General features: G+C 39.6%; 1 protein-coding gene across 1 annotated transcript; it reads left to right on the top strand.

Moving 5' to 3' along the window:
- Positions 1-2975: 2975 nt before the first annotated feature.
- On the top strand, positions 2976-17367 carry LOC104576718 (OCIA domain-containing protein 1). The gene is made up of 8 exons (XM_088524716.1): positions 2976-3044; positions 3455-3539; positions 5964-6017; positions 6445-6492; positions 10358-10487; positions 12677-12885; positions 13984-14133; positions 16964-17367. The coding sequence occupies exons 1-8, from the start codon at positions 2994-2996 to the stop codon at positions 16999-17001; spliced, it is 765 nt and encodes a 254-aa protein (XP_088380842.1). The 5' UTR covers positions 2976-2993; the 3' UTR covers positions 17002-17367.
- Positions 17368-20730: the final 3363 nt, after the last annotated feature.

Here is a 20730-nt window from a genome sequence, read left to right as displayed (position 1 = left end):
CATCGTGGCGGACGGGTGGCTGCCAAGTGTTTATAAAAGCTCCAGGTAACGATAAAAACGAAGGCCGTGTCTGCGTGAACGCTGCCTAGCAGCGACTGCGCCTTCTGCCCGAGGGCCACGAGCCTGGCAGGGCTGGAAGAAAAACAAAATCCGTCGTAAAGTAGCAGGAGGGAAAAAAAAAAAAAAAAAAAAAAAAAAAAAAAAAACAGTCACAGCTGCTAGGAGACGCCCAGAGCTCTGTCCCTCGCCTCCGGTTTAATGAGCCGGGGCGGAAGGTCCTTCCTGCGCCGTTATGGATGCTCACGTGTCCCGGAGATAAACACGAGCACGGACTTGCAGAAACTGGTAGGAACAGGAAGGCAGCACAGTGAAATCCTGGAGCTGGAGGAATATTTCAGGTTAACTCTTTCCTGTGGAACTGCAAGCGTGGTGAATTCTGTCACAACTCGTGTTACCTGCTGAAGGGACAGGCACCAGGGCAGAACGTTCATTGTTACTGATGTGTTGCAGAATTTTAGGCAATCTGTTGCACCAAAATATGTCAAAAGTTGCTAATGAGTTTGCAGTCATTTCTAGTTCGGAGCTCAGCAAAGTTTAGAATCACAGAGTTTAGAATCACAGAGAAGTAAGCTGTGAGACATCTCAAATTATTTTTTGGAGTCCTGAGGTATTGCAAAAAAAAAAAAAAACACATAAATGTTGATTATTCCTCTTCACAAAGAATCTATGAGTTTAGTAAATTATTGTATATGTTTAAAAACAAACACACAGAATAGCAATTAGAAAACAGGTTGCTAGACTGTCACTTTATATATGGCAGGGTAAAACTGTCATTTTATATATCATGAAAACAAACAGCTTGAAAATCCTGTGATGCTACCCTGTCATCACTAAAATATTATTCTAGGCCATAGATTTTTAAGAAGAAATTCCATATTGGATAACGGCACCTGGAATTACTATGAAAGCAAAAGATAGGGAGATAGAAAATATATAACATGAAATCATATTTGTACAAAGGAATTAAAAGGAATTTATACAAAAGAATTAAAGCCAGCCTTAAGGTTTGTCCAAGGACAAGATTTTATTTAATGTATGTGTATTTAATGTATGGTCACTGCCATGACCAATTTAAGTCCTGAACAGTTGCAAAAACATGAAGGGAGTATTAAAGAAGTGGTAGACAAGGTGTTGAGAAGCACTTCTTGTTAAAATTAATTTCTGTGTATGAACTTCAAGAAGACTTGAAGACAGAATGAAGTGTAAAAGACATTATAATCCATGCTAAATAAGGTCCTGCAACTACAGTCCTTACACAGAAATATTCATGGTGAATATATGAAGCCTTGAGTACCTTTAAGTATCTCATAAGCAGAATATACTAGGTAAGAGTTTTAAAAGGGAGGTGAACTCACCCATTTTTTGTATGTTTTTAATTGTTTTCCCTATCACAAGTCTAAAGGATTAGGGGAGTAGTGAGGTAGGAAAAATGAATACATAATTATTAATTTTACAGTAGCGAAGAGGCAAAACAACCACTCAGGATAATTTCTTTCTTTAATAAGGGAATCTCTTCTGCTTTGTTTAATAAAGAAATCTGCTGGTATCTGTTTCTTCTTTATTGAAACTCCAGGGTTAGGAAATGAGCAGAGTTCATAAAAATGTCCTCCTGTACAAAACTCTTTAAAAATAAAAATAAAAAAGAAAGTTGTGTATCTTGACCTAGAATGTACTGAAAGACAACTGGACAGCAGCATGATGTAAACTGGCTTAAATGTGTGCTATAGTCACATGAATAACTGCTTAGTTATGAGGCCAATATCCTCATTTTTTTATTAAAAAGGTGCGTAACTGATGTCCAGACATTGGAGAGTGCTTCATTAAGGTAGGTCCAGGTGAAAGGCAGAGATTGGAAGTCATCTTTGTTGTAAGACAGATTGATCTCATGCAAACTAGAAATGTATTCTTTTAATCATACGATGAAACACAGGAAACCTCAATCCTAAAAGTGTTTCTGATTCTATCCTCCCTGCTCATTTCAAGGCTCCAATACGCAGAAACACATCTCTACGGTTCCTTGTTGGGGACCCCAACCATCCAGGCAGCCCTTTCCGCATCCTTTACGCGCGCTCCTTGCTCCTAGATTCCTCATGCGCTCACGGTGCCCATTGCACAGGCACATTTTCCTCCACTTTCCGGCACCTTCCGCCCCTACAGCCTTACATTTCCAGCAGCCGCGTGAGCCTCTGGCTCTGACGGCAGCAGGGAAAGGAGCCGGTCACGGCAGGAGGGAGTGCTGCATTCCAGGCAAGTCGAGGCAGCCCCGGGAATGCTCCACGCAGGCAGCAGCGCTGGATGTTTACTGGAAGCTTTGCAGCAAGCAGCACACTGCCAAAAACATCTTCCTTCCGCAGACTTTCCTGACAAACCGTAGCCCTCTGCCAGTGGTGCCAGCCTAACGGCACCAGCCGGGGCCGGGCACGGAGCCCCCTCCAAGCTCCAACACCCTCCTAGGCACCAAATCCCATCATATCCAGTTCACGCAGGGCCTCACTTGCTCTTAAATAAACTCTTCTAAGATTTGCCCCTGGGCAAAGGATTCTTTCTCCTCAGTCACCCCGGCAATGCACTTTGACTTGAGGCTGTTTATGGGCAGCGGGCCTAGCGCTCACGCCGGGCCAGAGAGAAATAAACCCTTTTCCTCAGCTCTCCACAGCCCGGCAGGGCCTCGCGACACCCTCCCGACGACGCGGCGCCGCCGCCAGGAACCCGCCCCCGAGCCCGCACGTTAGCGCCCCGCGAGGGGCTGCCCGGGCCGGGGCCGGCAGAGCCATCGCTGCGGCCGGGCGGGCGGGACGCGCTCCCCGCGCGGCCGCCGTCCCCCCGCGCCGCCGGGCGGCCCCGCGCCTCCCCTTCCGGGTCGGCGGCCAAGGTGGCGCGGGCGGTTCCGGCAGCGCGGGCCCGGTCTCGGCTGCGGTGCCGGTTCCGCCGCCATGGAGGCCGGGCAGGGTCCCGGCGGCGGCGACGTGGGCGAGCAGGCCGAGGTACCGGCACCTGCCCGCGCTGCTGCCGCGCGGGAGCCCCAAGGCCGCCCGGCGGCGGCCGGTGCCCGCGGGGCCTGCCCGGGCCGCGCGGCCCGTGCCCGAGGCCGTCGTCGGGGCCGTGAGGGGCCGCCGGGGCGGGGAGGGGAGACGACGGGGGTGGAATTCGCGCTTGCTCGGGCCCCCCCTTCCCCTTGTGTAGCTGGGAAAAAAACAATAGTCCAATGCCCTTTTTTCGAGCCAGTGTGATTCATGTGATTTATATCTATATAGGCAAAAAGGCTTTCCTTAAATGCAGCCATATGGCTCTTAAGGCCCAGTGATGTGTAGAGGTTCTAAGTGTGTTACTGAAGAATCCCCTCAAACTTTCCCTTTTTTGTTTATCGTTTCTTGGTCGATTTTCCTGCTAAAAGAGCTCAGTACCTAAGCCTTATGTGCCAACCGAGGAGGAAAGGCGGCTCCTCAAGGAATGTAGCGAAGAGAGTTCCCGGTATAGAGGTAAGATCAGTTTGCACACAGACTTATTTTGCCTTTCTTCTGCCCACAGTTTTTGTTGTTTTCTAAGGGGCCAAAGAAAGCCGAGGTCATTACATCAGCACAGTTTATTATGGAACTAAAGGTATATCCCACACACTGATCTGTGTTAAATCTGTCTGTATTAAATGTTTGCAGGATCTGAAGCATGATGTGATTGCTGTCTGCTGTAAGATTTTTTTTTTCCCTCTCACATTCTAGATTATTTCTGATGCTGATAGGTAGGTTAGCAGAAACTGGGACAAATGAAGAATTTAGCAGGTTTCGTGCTAAATTTAGCACATGGGGCCTCTGATTTCTACTGGCAAACAGTAATTTATGAGGCAACTTCTAATGCATTGTGATTCTGAACTAGCAATTCAAAGCTGGCCAGTATCTGTTTTAGCTTTGACCTTTCCAGCTTTGGTGTTCTCTGCCACTTTTATTCTGGAATACGTGGAAGCCTTTAACTTGTTTGCCAAAGTCTAACCTTTTTTCTCTTATTTTCTGAAGTGAGGAGAATCAAGATCATTAGCAGTTAGGCTGCAATTAGTCATGGTTTAACTGTGATCTCCTGGAGGACAAGGAGAGAGTTGTTTATTTTTCTGTACATGTTTTGCTGTGAAGTCTTGGCCATCATGGAAACTTGCAGTAGTGTTCCTCGTGGCCAAGAACACCATAAAGGTGTTCTTGCTTAGAAACCTGAAATTATTTTTTGCAGTAATTTTGCTAGAATTTCATTTTGAGAGCCTCAATAAGAGTAGTGTTTTTTTTTTTCCTCCCCTCCAGCAGCTGGTGCTGTCTTGTTCTTTCCATGTAGTGTTATCTCACTGATGGAGCCTAAGACCCTTCACCGCTTTTTAGGTCTCCTGTCTTTGTTTCATGGTTTTGCACCTGCTGTATTACCTACATACCACTTAAACTTTCCCTGCAAGGATGCCATGACACCTTTAGCCCTTATTGGCCTGGTGTTGTGACTCAGAGCTGTCACTGTGCCAGATTTGATTATTATTAAAGTATTATTACAAATATTATTACAATTTTGTGAGTGATCGTGTGTTTATTCAAATTTCAGGTTGTAACCAATTTGTTCTTGCATACCTTTGTTTTGTGATGGCTTTCTATTGACAGCTCCTATTTCAGAAGTTTTGACTGGTTGTCTCTTACATTTTCCTGCAAGTGATACCCAGTCAGGTTTGCCTTAGTATGCAGCAGCTGGGCTCCTCATCTGGTTTAGTGCCAGCAGAATTGGTTGAAGAACCGCCCTGTTAGTTTGCAAAATATATTTTAATACTGTGTGTTGCAGAAATTCTAAAAATACCGTTTAGCCTAAAGTATGGACTTGCTGTAGTAGATTGTGGGCATCAAAATACTATAAGCATCTAGTGCTTTTCATTCAATTTTCTCCTATAAGTAGAGTTAATAAAATCATTGAGCTTTTTTGTAACATGTACCTCTTCAGTCTGTCTTTGAAAGTAATATAATTATGACATGTTTAAGTCTAACATAGTTAACTTTAGTGTACTGTCAGGGTCATTACTGCAGTGTTTTTGTATCTTCTATAGCCACGGTAGTCTTAGGAATAGTTTCAAAGAAAATTAATCTTTCCAATTCAAAGAAAGTTAATTTTTCCGATATCATAATGTCCATTGCTTGAAGGAAGCATCCCATGTGCTTCCTGCTGTCTTTTCATATTTTCCTGCCATCTCAAGTCATTCAATATAAAGAGAGTCACTTAAGCAGTTAAGCAAATTATGACAGGCAGTAACTTTGTTAATGCTCCTCTTTTCTTCCTAATTTGTACAGTTTAATCCATAAACCATAGAAAAACCTGCCGTGCTCTGTATTTTACTGATAAATAAAGGTGATCAAGTTACCTATTTTTTAAGCAATGTATTTTTTTATCTTTAGATTTACAATGATTCAAAAATTCCTAAGTTAAAATAAAGGTTTTTGGTCATCAGCAATTTTTAGAGTCGCTCTGCTCTACCTTAGTGTCTTCTTTCCTAAAGAAATGTGTGTGGTTCTCAGGTTTGAAGTTTTTTAGCTTTGTGCTGTAGCAGCTGTAGCTGGAAGTCAGCTTCACCTGCAGTCTTATCTCTAGAGCTTTATCTCATTTGTTGGTGGTGCTTGTATTTTAGGAAGCACAAAGTCTAAGGGCTGGAATGTTCATCAGCCAGTACCACATCATGTGTAGTGGATCTCAACAGTTAGAATTGAGAATGTTACATAACCTAGGCAGTTTATTGTACATGCACATACACACACACACACACATATATTGACATGCTTGTACGAATGGTCTTCAGAAAACCTGTCAACTCTCATAATTAATTTTGTGTTTAGTTGAATTTTTGAAAGGGCTGACAATTGTATTTTTAAGCTACTCTTTTTTTTTTTTCTTCACAGCTTTTCCTTTGGCTGCAGCGAGCATGCTTGCCACTAGTCTCTTAATTAGGAAAGGTAAAGTTTAAATATACTCTTGTTTAATTTGGAAATTCAGACTTTTTGCTTACCTGACTTGTAGTTCCTGAAAGTAAAGGAGGAGTAAAATGTTAACCTAGAATTGAAATTCTTGGTAATTTTATACTATTTGACAAGTACAGTGTCACAGAGATTATAAAACTATTAGTCTATAGTATGTCATATACTGAGTGTGTTATGATTAAGGATGTTAGATGACTAAAGTGCTTAGTAATTCTTAATATTTTTCTAATTTTATGGGAAAGTCAGATAATCAGTTTTCCTGAATTGTTTTATAGTATAAGAGGGTAAGCTATTACCCCAGTATATGCAAAATAACTGACTTTTTATGTTCATATGAAGAGTAAATGTCCTTTCAGCCTAATTATGAATAACACTACTAATTACTTTGATTCCTCGTTTTCAGGTATTCTAAGAGATAATTCAAGATTTGGCTCTCTTATTAAAGTTGCATGTAAGTAAGAGCTTTATGTTAGTTCATCCTGCATTTGCAGTCTGGATTTTGGCATATAATTCCCGTGCAAGTTGTTGGCTAGTTTACAGGGGTCATCTATCCTTATTTTGCTGCAGCCGTACTTGATGGTAGAACTCTGTGGTCTGATATATACAAAATACATTTCACCTTCCTGCTATTGGTTCGTTCTAATAGGATCAACTCTGGTAGTTGGCAGCTTCTTTTTATCTCCAAATCTTAACTACCCATCTCATATTGCAAGAACCTCTGCAAAATCAAGAAGCAGCAGAATCTTCAGATTTTGCAGCAGATTTTGTTCCTGGGCTTTGCATAAATTTCTAAGGTCTGAAATATTATTGACCACCATAATGTAAGAATTTAACGTTATAAATAGATAGTGTGAGAATTTGCTTTAGTTTTTTTTTTTTTTCCCCTTTCATTTTTGTGTTAATTATTTTTGTGTGATAGAGCTTTAAGGTGCAACTGAATATTGTCAGAAATAAAATCACGCTCATTAGGAAGGTTGTGACCTATCGGCATTAAAGCTACTCCTCAGTTTATTATAACTGAAAATGAGTAAAGAAAAATGCTTCTTTAATATATCTTCTGTATTATTCTGTATTGTGCAAAACTTGTCTGCTGTGTTGTAGGAGGGAAGAAACACTAATAATGATGATGATTTCTTTTTTTTCTCGATAGCTCCCGATCTGTAAACATTGGTAAACATTCGCTTTTTTTTTTCTTTGAAAGTGATTATATTTTAAGTTAGTAGTATCTGTTTAATATTTCTGCTTGATTGGGCTTATATAATTTCTCTCTGTTGTTTAAAAGTTTGTAAGGCTAAATGATATTTCCTAAAATATTGAAGCAGCACATGGCAGCTGCAGTGAATTCTGCCTAAAGGACTTTTCCAGAGGACACCCTCCCCTCCCTTCCTAATTTGAAGGTCATTATTCATGTGTCTTACTTGCCCCATTCAGGTTATTTTAATACCTTTTTTTTTTTTCCCTGGATGCTGTGCATACACAATTGTCGGAAAACTGCATTTCATGTGAAGGATTTTGGATTCAGTATAATCAAAAACAGATTAATAAATTAACCAGTCCAATGTAATGCATGATAGTAAAACAGGAAGTTGCCATCTTGCCAACCTGCCCAGAGAGAGCCAATTACTTTCACAGTTTGCTTCAGTGGGAAGAGGGTAAATCCCATGATTTGTGCTGAAGGAAGTGCTGTTTGAGCAGATAAATGAATGAGAGAGGCTAGGGCTGCTTTTTGTTTATAATAAATTTTGTGTGCTTTTTTTTTTGTCTTTTTGGAATGTAAAACAGTATCATCACAGAAACCGTTATAATAAATAACAGAGTTGCTATTGCTTTTACATTTACACATTTCTGGTTAAGGGCCACATTCCTCCTACTTAATACAATTACATTTTGAACCCAAGGGGAAAAACAAGTGGCAGTTGGAGCAGACAGAGTATTCCTGATGCCAGGGTTGCAAGCAGTACAATCCCAATCGCTTCTGGTCCTCCCTTTTCATGCATTCTGATGGGCATCTGGACTTTGATTTTGCGCTAGAAGAGCTTTCCTCAAACTGTTTTTTTTTTTTTTTTTTCAGTAGTAACTTCATGTGCTGTATGAGTCATTTCAATACTGGATTTTTTTCTGGGACATAAGTTCTCTAAGTTTTAAATTGAAGGCTAAAAGAGCTGAGTTAAGCACTTCTAGTTTCATCCTCATATTGTTTAGGTCAGATGCACTGACTGTCTGAAGCATCTTTCTGAAAAGCATTACCAGGAACATAGTTTACAGGTTCAAATTATGTCTCATAATTTACTTGCACATTCCTACTGCAGGGAAGTGCTTCAAGGAAGCAGTGCATTTCCCTCCCCTTTCTCCCTCCCCTTCTCAGAGAAGAGCCTCTTCAACTCAAGGCATTGCTGCTAGCTTGTGCTTAGACAATATCATAACTTATACTTACATAATGTTAAACAAGATCAAAAGTCTCATTTTTGAGTCAGTTCTTGCTTTTCTGGTATTGCTGATCCTATTTTTGCTGCACCCGTGGATTACCGCAGTCCGCCTTCGATAATGGCGCTCGTGTCCCTCGACGTTGACAGATGTCCTTATTCTGAATAGTACCCGTGCCCAACTCCAGTGAGGGGTCTCTCATGTCCAACAACATGGCCGAGTCAGTTTTATTTTTCTTGGTTATATCTGGAAGAATCTGGGAGGTGGTTCATTTCCTGGGTAATTTTCAGGTTCCAGGATATTCTTATGCCTGTAGAAATTATTAATAACTTTTTTCTCAATAGTGTGCAAGCACTGGTGGAACCTTTAGCTAGACTGAGTGATTTACTCTGTTGAGGGCATCGCTTTCAATCCTCCAATAGCAGCTGAGCTATTGGATTTCCACCCTTCTTGCCACAAAAGGATGAGATCTGTGTATCCTGCTTCATGTTAGCATGTAGTGAGATGCAGCCTCCCTTGTCCATTTCTTATTAGTTTCTTTAAAGGCTTACTGTAAATACAGAAAAAGTTGAAAGCAATGATAAAATAATTTTCTAGACTTACCTGGAAAAATTGTGTTATCTGTCTATTCCTCCCGAAATAAGGGAAACAATAATTTAGCTGATAGCTGCTTACAGCTTGCTTGGGCTGAAACATCTTCTAACATCTCCCAGAGAGATGCTTGCACATGTCTTGGTTGGAAGAAAAGGAGACCTTCTCTTTGTGCTTTATACCAGTGGTCAGCAACCTTCACTGCTTAAGCTTTTTTGCTAAGTATGTCATTTGAATTCTTGTTGGCTTTTTGTTTCTCTTTATCCTGTGAGGGATATGCAATTTTCCCTTCTGCTTATATTTATGCGGTTTGAGGTATCTCAAGTTTTTGGATCTACTAAGCAGCTATACCCTTACAGTCCTCACTTGTAAACTTCTTGCTGTTTTTTTCCTCTTCCAGGAAATGGATTTTAACATCCTTTTATAAAATACAAATATTAGGACAGGAATCACTGTTCCAGTGTCAGTCTCATTAGTACACTAGTTCACAAAGCAATCTACCAGGTGAAGATCTTGGAGAATAAGTGTTTTTTTCCTGACTAAAAATGCATGTGAATATTTTTAGAAAATACTCCTTGCGCATGAAATAAAGATCAAGTAATTTTTTTCTAGAAAGTCAACAGCAAAACTTCTGTTGATTGCTATTGAATCCTTCAGGATCTTTTGTACTCAGACCTTCTAAAAAAAAAAAAGAAGGAGCCAAGAGATGGCCGGCAGGAGTTTTGAGTGCAGAAAAAAACTACTTTAGTTTAACCTCCTGCCTAGCAGACCAAAATATCTCACCTACTAACTTGAAAGCATTTAAGATTGCAGGAGTGCAGCAAATCCAGTTGAGCAATTGTATCATCAGAAGATCCTGAGCCCAATCTTAAAGTTATTTAGGCTTCTCTTACCACCACTGAAAGCGTTTTGGGAATCTGGCTATTCTAATTAATTCCTATCTCAATTTCCAGCTTTTGTTTATTCTCAACTGTTTTATCTTCTATGATAGTAAATTGTTTCTGGATCTTGGAGGAAAATGGTTAGATTTTTTTTGTTCATCGAGTAATAGTTGGATCATCTGATGCCCCTGTCATGTCTAGATCAGTGCTTCAAGCCTCTTCAGCTGTTGCATTTGTTCTTACTACCGTTTGTAAGCAGAAGCAGTGAAGATTGCTGCACTTTTTTAGTTTAGTTTTAAACTGATTTTTTCCTTTGTTCAAGATAACTTTTATTTTAAGCATTTATGTTAAAATTGTGTTGAATATTATGATGCAGCATATAAAAATTGCTCTTTTTGTTGTTTCCTTCTTTTTAAAAAGTTGCTGGGACGTGTGGATACATGGCTGGAAAGATATCCTACTTGCCAATCTGTAGCGAGAAATTTAAGAGGCTGAAGGATTCCCCAATAGGCGATGTTCTGCGGCAAGCTCAGAGACACAGTTCGCACAAGTAAGGCTTTATTTCTCTTTTAAATTTAAAATGACTGCTTGAATGAAACGTTCTAAAAACTCTAGCAGAGATCAAGGCTATGTTTGCAGCTTTCAAAGGTCTGGAGAGCTGCATCTTCCCTCTTCCCCCCTGCTCTTCTAGATCTACCACTTTCAGACAACCCTCTCATCTTTAACAATTGGTTGGTTACAAAATAGGTATTTTGAGCTCTTCACATACAACTACATACAAATCTTTATTTTCTTGAGTAAAACAAGGAGCATTTTACTCCTTAAAATGTATCACATAGGAAATTAACATCTTAATTTAATGTATAATTCACTTACTGTGACGTGACATCAGAGGTAGCCTCTAACTATGTTAACCAAAATAAAATAGCATTACTTTCTGGATTTTTTTCCCATAGCTTTGTTTGATTGCAGTAGGAAGAGGGTGGAAATGATTTCAGTGTTTATCAAAGGAAAGAGCTCAGTAAACAATATCAGCCCAGGAAGAAGCATGGTGGTCAAACTTACTGCTGTTTGTTTAAATTCTTTACATCTGTAATGTCATTATGCTGTACATATGAGAAACTCATCAGGTTCTTGAAAACTATTTCCTGTTTTGTTCCAGAATGTTTTCTACTTGGGAGTGGTTTTTGGAACATCTCTGTCTTAAAACCTTGTTTCCCAACTGGTGGAATAGTCGCTGGGTACTGAGCAGTAGTCCTGCTGTGTGTGTGCTAAAATGTGTTAAATTATTTATGTGGAACTTGATTATATTCTTAATGTATAAATTGTGGCTTATGAAAGTTTTATGTGCAAGTTCACCTTTATACTAGAATGTTTGATATATATATATATTTATGGCACCAAACATAGTTCTAATAACTTCTACTTCATATGCCTAGTGTATAAACTCAGGGAATTTGGAAGTGGACATTTCTGTCTCCTTCTCCCCAGTTCTTATTAAAAACCTGTTGTGATCACTACCTGGGTTGGCTCTAGGTGATATCGTGTTTACATGCAATTATCTGCTACACCATTAAGACTCACAAAATTTTAATCTCATTCTTTTCTGTCTGCAAAATATATGTTATTTTCTATATAACAAATTCTTTTTTCTTCAGTTCTACTGATAAATTCAAATTTGTTTAAAATGTATGGTTGTCCATAGATGCTACCCTTTTAAACCAGCAATTGAAGCCATTACACTTTTATGGTCATTATGCAGTTATTAATTGATATATTTTGGTAACTCTGGTTTGCAGTTGCAAATATGTAGGGAGCTAAGGAGTGATATAGTCCTTGTAAAATGAGTTTGCATGTGTTTTAGAAAATAGCCTTTTTGTTGACTCAGGTATATTTGCTGAGTACATTAGAACAGAATAAAGAGTAACGCTTTTTTTTTTTTTTTTTCAATTAAAGTACAGCCAAGCAAAGATGTTAAGTAAAAAAATGAGTAAAGATGCTAGAGATGTTCCAGAGGCACCATATGGAGAGCAGTCTAGGGGCTAATTGAGAGAGACCTTCTCTCCTGTAGAGGTTTGCAGGGTCATTCCGAGCACATAATGTTTGCTTTAGAGTATTGAGCATCCATTTCCGTAGTATTCTCTGTATGATCTTACCTTTCTCAAAGGAAAAGTCATTAATGTTTCTGATTGAAAAAAGTAATCCAACAACTTAAACTTCCATAGTTTCATGTCCTTAGTATAGGTGTTTGCCCTCCCCCACCGCTGCTGTTTTGATGTTGATGAGTCACAGCTACTTTTAATGAAGGATTATGAATTGCAACTTATTGCAAAAAGGCATTCAAAAATAAAATTTCATGCTACTACAGGTTACATGCACACACCCTGTACTGTTTGTCTGTGTGAAGAATTCCTGGGGGAAGGGATTGTCAGTTTTGACTTGTGACGTGTAAAATACTGTCCTTTGGTCTGGAGGTTTTCAGGTATGAATTAAGCTTCTGGGAGGAAGGGAAGAGTCTGGGGGAAGATGCTATACAAATCTCTGTAGTGTTTAAACAAAAAAGTTTTAAAGATAATTCATGTTGTTGGAAAATAATAGAACAAAAACCTTAAAAAGAATATGTTCTTAACATTCTTAAAAAGAATATGTTCTGAACTGATTGCAGTGTTATTCTTTTAGTTCCATGTCTAGCTTTAGTATTTTTGTATTTAATATGTAATTTCCTTTTTTCTTTTTCAGCCGTTCCAGTCGGAAATCTGAATTTTCAGACATGCCTTCTCAGGCATTTACTGAATCTTCTTCTCAGAGACCTGGGTCTCCACTTGCCTCTAGCTATTCAGATGATTATAGCTCAACAGATAGAGCTCTCTCTAGTTATGAACCTGTTCCGTTCAGTGCTTCCCTGAATGAATCTTCACCTACAGGAATTACTGATTACACTGTACAAGGTTTGGTTTATCTTAATATTTAGCAGTAGTAGTTCTTGCCTTTCTCTTAAATATATCTCTTTAAACTACACGTTTTCATACCTAGCAAACCAGCAAGTATAGTGGTTTTGAATGAAACAAAGTTCCCAGAATTGTATATATTGACATAGCAAATAAATGTCTGAATTATTTTTTGTTCTAACTCTATATTAAATATTTTTCTTTTTTTTCTGTAGCTCTAATTGCAAGTAAAGATTATAAATTAATTAACAAGGTTTAACCTGAAATTAATGTGAAATTAAACCTACAAAAAAAATCATCTTGACATCAATTTTTTTTGTTTGAAATGAAGGTGAAAAGGTTGTCCTCCTTGCTTCCAATAAACCAGTCTACTGTTTGTCTACTAGCCTTTCAGAGTTTATTTCATTTACACCAGTGGTGTTGCTATAACTGTGTGTTACTTTAATTCAATAACATTAAATTTTTTAACGTAACAAATGTTTTCATCTTCTGAGAACTGGACTTATATTGTGTTCTGTCCTGCAACAGCTGATTATCTCACTGAGAACTAAACTGCTTTTAAAGTAGTGGTACGTGCAGCTGTTCCCCTCCTGCCATATGAATTCTATCCTCAGCTACGGCAGGGGAAATGCCTGATCCTCAATTCAGATCTTGTATGGTACCCAAAGGAGGAAGTTGCTGTTTAATAGAATTAGGTATTTTAGATTAGTGGTTTTTTAATTGTTGTTTTAACTCCTCTGTGGAAAGCATTTTAATTTCAAGGAAAACTTATTTGTGCAACTTCTTTTTAGTTGTTTAAAGTATCAGATATGAATGTATCAAGAAAACTGTAGTTGTACTTCATCTCAGGTACCAACTGTTGGTAGAGCCTTAAACAGAGAACTAAGATTCTGCATTATAAACTTGAACAGAAACATACAAGTTTATCACATGATGGAAGTGATCGTAATTGTTCTTTAGTTGCAGAATTTAAAGCTTTTTTTTTTAGCATTAAGCTGTAATGAATTGGTGTGGCAAAAGCTCTGTCAACCTGATGTTACAATCAAGTTTTGGTGTGTGATACCCTTTCCTCTATCTTAGTGTATCTTTTGTTTTCAGAGCCTGCTCCAATTGCAGAAGAAGGTCGTAAGAAAAAAGGCATCTCGTATGAGGAATTAAGAAATAAACACAGAGAGACATATGAGGTAATGTCACCACCAAAGGCAGAAACTCCAAACAAGTTTTCACAGGAAAGGCCAGCTAAAGAAGGTAATATTCTGGTTTACTGGAATATATAGTAAATTAAAATATTAACTGTAATGCTAAGCATAGTTTATAACTTAGGCTTGATGTTACTTACCTTTCAGCCAATATATAGTTATAGCATGAGCGGTATAGTATGAGTACGAGTAGCTGATATGCAATGTGCTTCATAGTTTCATATCTCAAATTAATTCTCTTTTTCAAAAACCTTGATCTTTTGGTAGCAAATTACAGTTCCATATGGCTTGGTGTCAAACTCTAAAAAACCTCCTAATCTTTAATTTGTGAATATACTGAGCAACCTCTTTTGACAAAGAAATCTCTGAGCTCAGGGCTCTCCTCAAGAGTTGTAGCTATGGAAGGGGGTGTATGTTTTAGATAGCATTGTTCTCTCAAAATAGAATATAGTTGATGGCTTTGAAAGGGGCATTATTTATTCTTAAGAATTGTTTCATGTGGAATTAAGGGATTTCTATAGTGGCATTGTTTGTAGAAGTTCATTATCCTCCATTAAAACTCAAAGGAAGGAAACAGCATTGGCAGCAATATCGAGATTTGTTTTTACAGTACAAAAAAGAAGCCTTTGCATAGCAAATTAAGAATGTGATGACCTGAAGAATAAGGTGCCATTCAGTTACCTTTTTGAAAAAGTGCTTAAAAATAAGTCCTAATAGTAATTCATAATAATATTCCCTCGAACAGTTTTATTTAGTGTGATATCCATGGAAAAACTTAATAGTAAGAAAGCTCTTTTAGTGTATTGACATGCTATGGGACTAGTCAGTTGAATCGCTGGGGTTTGTATTTATGCCCAGTCTGCTTGAATTGCAACAAGACTTACAGGAGTAGATGAGATTTTATGTTAGGCATAATAATATAAACAGTTGTATAAAAAACACAAAAGGTCTGAAGCAGTGATGGTGAACTTGGGAACAGTTGCTTATGAATGCAAACCTATTCCATCTACATGGAATATATCTTCTGGGTCTTTGAACATTTCTACATGTTTTTTAAATAAAAAGTATGAACAATTGCATGGTTTAATTCTGTTATTTCAAGAATAGGAGACTTTCTTTTCTATCATGTAAGTGTAGTAAATTAGACATTCAGAAATTGTTGAAGCTTCAGGTTTGTTTGTAAATTTTGTTTGTTTGCTTGTAGATTTCTGTCAATTGACACTTCACTGATTTTCACAGTGTTTTCTTTTTGAAGAAAATAGTCGCGAATAGAAAGCCTAGAAATGCAACATAAAAACCAAATACAGAAATCTTACTCTACTGATTCATTCTGCAACCCTTGCCAAATTCCATGGCAAGTCTTGCAGCTATGAAATGAGAGCAGGCATTCATTATTTTTAGATATTTGAAGTCTTTTATAGCAAATGCTAATCAACTGTTACATTCTCTCTCTCTCTTTTGTTCCTGTGTGTTTGTTTCTGGGCAGATTTTGAACACAAAAGTACATTGAATAATGTGTTGAGGGTTTGTTTTGTTTCTTACAAAGGTGTATTTGGTTTCCTCTTTAGGACAGAAGGAACAATGGAATGAAAAAATTCCAAAGCACATTGTATTTAAACTTGCAGTTAGGGGATTCTGCTGATGCTGCCTGCTAAGTTCTGGGTTAGCTTCCTGTCCCTATTGGACATAACAGCTTTTACATACCTGTCCATACATAATGACTCTTTACCTCTTTACTCACCCTTCGTTTGCCTGTTGGAAGAGCTTGAGTAACGAATAAGAGATGCTGCTGTTTGTCCTCTCTTGCTGGGATGTGAGGGAGAACTAACCCAAACTTACTGCAGAAACCAGTTTTAAGCAGTTCCTGACTTCTAGCTGCTCGTGCCTGCTTCTCTGCACCGAGGCAGCACCAGTTTGGGCACCTGCACAGCGAAGGGGGTTTTTCAGGAGCGCCCGCTGGCGGTGCAGCCGGCGCAGCTGCCCCGCTGGCGCACGGGGAAGCCGGGTGCTGTTGGAGGGAGCTGCTGGCTGCGCCTCCCTGCAACGTGGAGCTGCCCAAAGCAGGTGCCTTAGCGCGCTGAGTTGAGGATGTTGCCGTCTCGCTGAAACAGGAACCTCTGTGGTCCTTTCCAGCGGCTCTGCCGCAGCCGGGTAGCGATAGCGTTGGGTTTACTGCTGTTGTAAGCTGCAGTTGGGTTTATGAAAGGGTGGCTGGCTGCCGTAGCGTGCCTGCTGTGTCGTGCAGGTCCACTCTGCCCTGTCGGGATAGAGTGGACTTCCAGCTCGCTTTCAAGCGTCTGCTCCCTTTCTGCTCCCATTCAGTTCCACACTGTGACAGACGTGCGAATAACTCTTAAGACCAATACCCAGTTTTTTCCTTCTCTGACTCACTCCTATGCTAAGGGAAGCTGCCAAATAATAACGGCTGGGAAGTCTCGTAATAGGCCTTGCTGAATTTTGTTTGTGTTTGAATGTGTTTTTTAACTATCCCAAATCCATCCAGTTGTGCACGTAACTAGATTATGTAGCCGCATATTTATCGTAACGTTCCTTGCCCGCTTCCTCCAATTGTCTTGGTTTCATCCACATGCTGCATTTATTTCAAAGGAATTACAGATTCTGTAGGGCAGGAATTTAGCACAGTAGGCCTCTTGACTGAATGCTAATTCAATAAAGCATAATGAGTAACAAGCTCATTCTGTTCCCCATTTATTCAAAAGCAGCTTTAATTAGCTGTGTACGGTGCTGTGACTGACACTTCTGCCCACTTGCTGCTCTGAATGATAATGCATTTTGTCAGAGCTTTCAGTGCTATATTAAAAAGAAACTTTTGCATTTAAACTATTTCATATGCAACTGCTGTTTTTTCTTTTCCCTAGTTAAAGTCAATAAATATGGCGATACCTGGGATGAGTAAGAACTGAACAGAGAAGCTGATGGAAGATAATTTTCTTCAGTAACTTGAGCCTCACCTATGTTAGTCCTGCACTTTTGGTGTGTTCTGCCAAATACAGTAATAGTTGTAATAAATGAGAAGAAAATCCTGACTTGTTGGAAGATTTAAAAAAAAAAACACATTTAGGCTTATGATTGTGTAATTTTGCATAAGTGGAAAGCCAGGCTAATGTGAAGTGTCATGATTTTAAACTGTGCTGTTCCTTACGAAGAATGAGAAGGGTAACTAGCAATAACTAATGTTACAAATGTATAGAGAAAGATAGAATGTATGTACATAAATGCAATCAGAGATGTACTGGGGAGGGAAAAATTACCAGAATCTTCTCAAATTTCCAAGGCTTGCATTAAAAGTTACCTGTAAACTAATCTCTCACTTTGTTTTGTATGAAAGTGATGTGCTGGAAACTTCAACATGCTCTCATGCTTGGTTAGTAAATTTTGGAGTGGTATTGAGGAGCCAAACAAAACACGTAAGTAGAAATGTTTCAGGGTGGCAGCTATGTTTTCAGACAAGTAGTCTGACTTGACCACACTGGATCTTATAAGACAGTAATTTAAGAAGAAAATAATTCATGAAACAGCAAATACTTTAAATACCCCCATTTAAGTGCAGAAGACTTAGCCTGTTAAACTTTGACAAGAGTTTGAATGGCATCTTGACTTAATTGTTGTGGGATTAGCCGTATTTCTTATGTCATGACGAAAGAGATCGTTTGAGACTGTCTGGGGAGAATACCCTGGTCTGTGGAACACTGTGTTACATTTGCTTATCAGAAAAAAGCTACACTGGCAATGTTGTCCTGAAGAGTTTTATGTTTGCATTAATCTGTCTTGATCAAAATAATATTGTGTTTTCTTCCATTGACATGAAGGTGTTCTAATCTTCCAGCTGCGACTCTGAGCTGCTGTTGCTCTCACAGTGCTGTATTTATTTTGGTTCTTTGGGTATAGGTGAGTGAAAAATGATGAAGCTAATAGCATAAAAGCATTGCTGACGTATTCAGTAGAGATGAAAAATAATCTACCAAGGAGAAAATTCTGGCCAATCATATTGATTCAGTGGCAGAGCAGCATGAATAAGAAGATTATTTAGGGTAGGTACAGAGAAAATGACTCAAAAATTAGGAGGGAAGATGAGAATGCATAAGGAGCCACTGCTGTTCATGATCACCAGGATGGGGAGCCTGCTTCTGGAGGAGCTGGTCATGTGAAAAGCAGGGTGCTAAGCAGATAATCTTGAAGTTGCACCAACAGTTTATCTCAATGTGATCCCTTCTTAGGGCTGTAAGGGGAGAGCTCTGCATTTTTTTTCTTTCTCAATTTAAAAATAAAAGGTGTTTCTATAATGAATGTTGTTTTAAAGTCTTACTCTCTGTGCTTAAGATAACTTACGTGGTGTATACACAGGTTTCCCAAGGTGAATATCTAGTGCTATATCTACTTGGTATCTTCAGGAGAGCATGTTTTTTTTTTTTTTTTTTTTTTTGGTCTTATTTAGGAACAAATTTGGTTTATAATTCTATAATTGATCAGTTCAAGTGCTCTGGCTTCACATGACATGCCTAATAAGTGTTAAATGCAGGAGCTTTTATGATTGTAACTGTTAATCTGATAGCGTATTGAAAACGAGTATTTTGTGTCAGCAGTCCCGAGTTTGGGGCTACTGGGACAGTCCCTGGGCACCGAGCGGCTTCAGGCCGATGGGAGGGTGGTTGTTGCTGACAACAGTGCGGCTCTGTGTAAAGAACAGAGCAGAAGGGGGACTGCGGGAAAGCGCCTGGACTCCTGTGGTTTAGGTTTAAGTGCACGTCCAGCTGACCCACAACATTCTTCTCTGCATTCATTGACCAAGCCAGCTGTTTCGCTTAAATACAGCTCACTCACCACTCTTCAGACATCAGAGTTAGAATTTCACTGTCAATGACCACTTTGATTTCCAGTTGTGGAATCTGGTTTAATGACAAAGAAGTAGACTAAAGTATTTTAAAGCCTCGAAAAGTAGCTGTCCTATGGGCCTTCCTATTTGTCAGCTAATGTGGACTAGCTCAATTATTTGTTTATTGTGAAGCCAGCCACTCTTATTTCCCACACACACACACAAAAAAAAATGATTTGCATGAAAAGTTACCTCTTACACCTTACTTCAAACACCAGCAAATGAGGACGAATGCTTAGCTATTACACTTCTTTTTTAAAAAAAATCAAAATGGTTGCTTTCATGATTTTTTAAGTCTTTAAAATAAGCACCTGCACAGCCAGTTAAAAGGAGCATTGTCCTAAAATCGGTTGTTACCTGCCAGAGCACAGGAAGAGGTTTGTGTAAATGTGCCACAGCTCTTAGCAGCTGGTAAAGCTCTACCAAAAATCCTGGTCCTGATTATCTTCTCCCAAATTAATGGTCATGGTTATAGCCCCCCAAAAAGAACATAACCTGACCTTTCCTGGTGTCTGTTTCTGTTAGAGTTGCTTGGAGCCCATCTCAATTAAAGAAAGTGTAAAGGAAGACACTTTGACTTACTGAAAGCTCTAATTGATTTGTGGGAGCCTGGAGAACAGCATGTATTATTTCAGATTAAACTCAAATTTCACGGCTACTTGGGATTCGAAGCAGCCTCAGGACTCCTGTTTCCTGGGAGCTGAAAGAGCTGTTGAATGTTTTGCCCGTGCTGGAGTTTCCACTTGGTGCTGTTAGCGGGGTCCGGATCAACCCCCTGCTCGGCTCCTCGGGGCTCGTCCTGCTGCACGGCTGTATTTGCAACTCAGATTTCTGAACTGCAGCCCGAGTAGGTGATCTCTGAAATGTGCTACTTGAGACGCTGGCAGTATAAATATCCTTACGTTTTTTTGCCGTTTGCCTGCCTATTAAATGGTTTATAGAAATCAATAAATTACGTTTGGCTCTCGATCTTAAGGCAGTGAATGGGACAAGCAGCCTCTCGGTGCTATTCCAACCTCTTGCCTCATGTTTGCAGCAGTTCAGATACGCCAATGCAACTTGGGACATAAATGTGCTTTAAATTTATACTGTGGTGGTGCTGTGGGACTCTCATTTTCAGGATATAAAATCTTGGCATGAACTGCTTCCGAAAATAGAAATGTAAAGTTAATTCCTTACATGGAAGAATACACATTCTTCTCCCTTCTTTTTTAAACCACAATAGATACACATTTATAGCGCATTAAATACATATATATATATATATATATATATATATATATGTATCAGTGTAAATCTAAAGCTGCAATAGATTTCGTTTAATTCTGCATGTGAAGTGAAGGTGCCAACTGTAGCTCTTTTAGGCTAAACAGCATTTACAGTAGCATAACCGGCACAGGGAAGGGTGGGGGTGGCTGCGACAGCTGAACTCCCAGCACATCAGTGAGCGACCCGGAAAGGAGGCGCTTGCACCACAGCAGGAGGGAGCGCAAGGCCAGAGGGAGAAGGCCCTGGAAGGGGGCTGAGAGGTCGGAGCCCAAAGGCCATGAGGAGAAGGCCCTGGAAGGAGGCTGAGAGGCCGGAGCCCAAAGGCCGTGAGGAGAAGGCCCTGGAAGGGGGCTGAGAGGTCGGAGCCCGAAAGCCGTGAGGAGAAGGCCCTGGAAGGAGGCTGAGAGGTCGGAACCCAAAGGCTGTGAGGAGAAGGCCCTGGAAGGAGGCTGAGAGGCCGGAGCCCAAAGGCCATGAGGAGAA

Source organism: Tinamus guttatus, unplaced genomic scaffold, assembly GCF_059628265.1.
Source record: "Tinamus guttatus ecotype Peru unplaced genomic scaffold, ASM5962826v1 Tinamus_guttatus_pri_ptg000213l, whole genome shotgun sequence".
NCBI classification, from domain to species: Eukaryota; Metazoa; Chordata; class Aves; order Tinamiformes; family Tinamidae; genus Tinamus; species Tinamus guttatus.
Note: the sequence above shows the minus strand (reverse complement) of the source record. Positions and strands in the feature narration are given on the sequence as shown.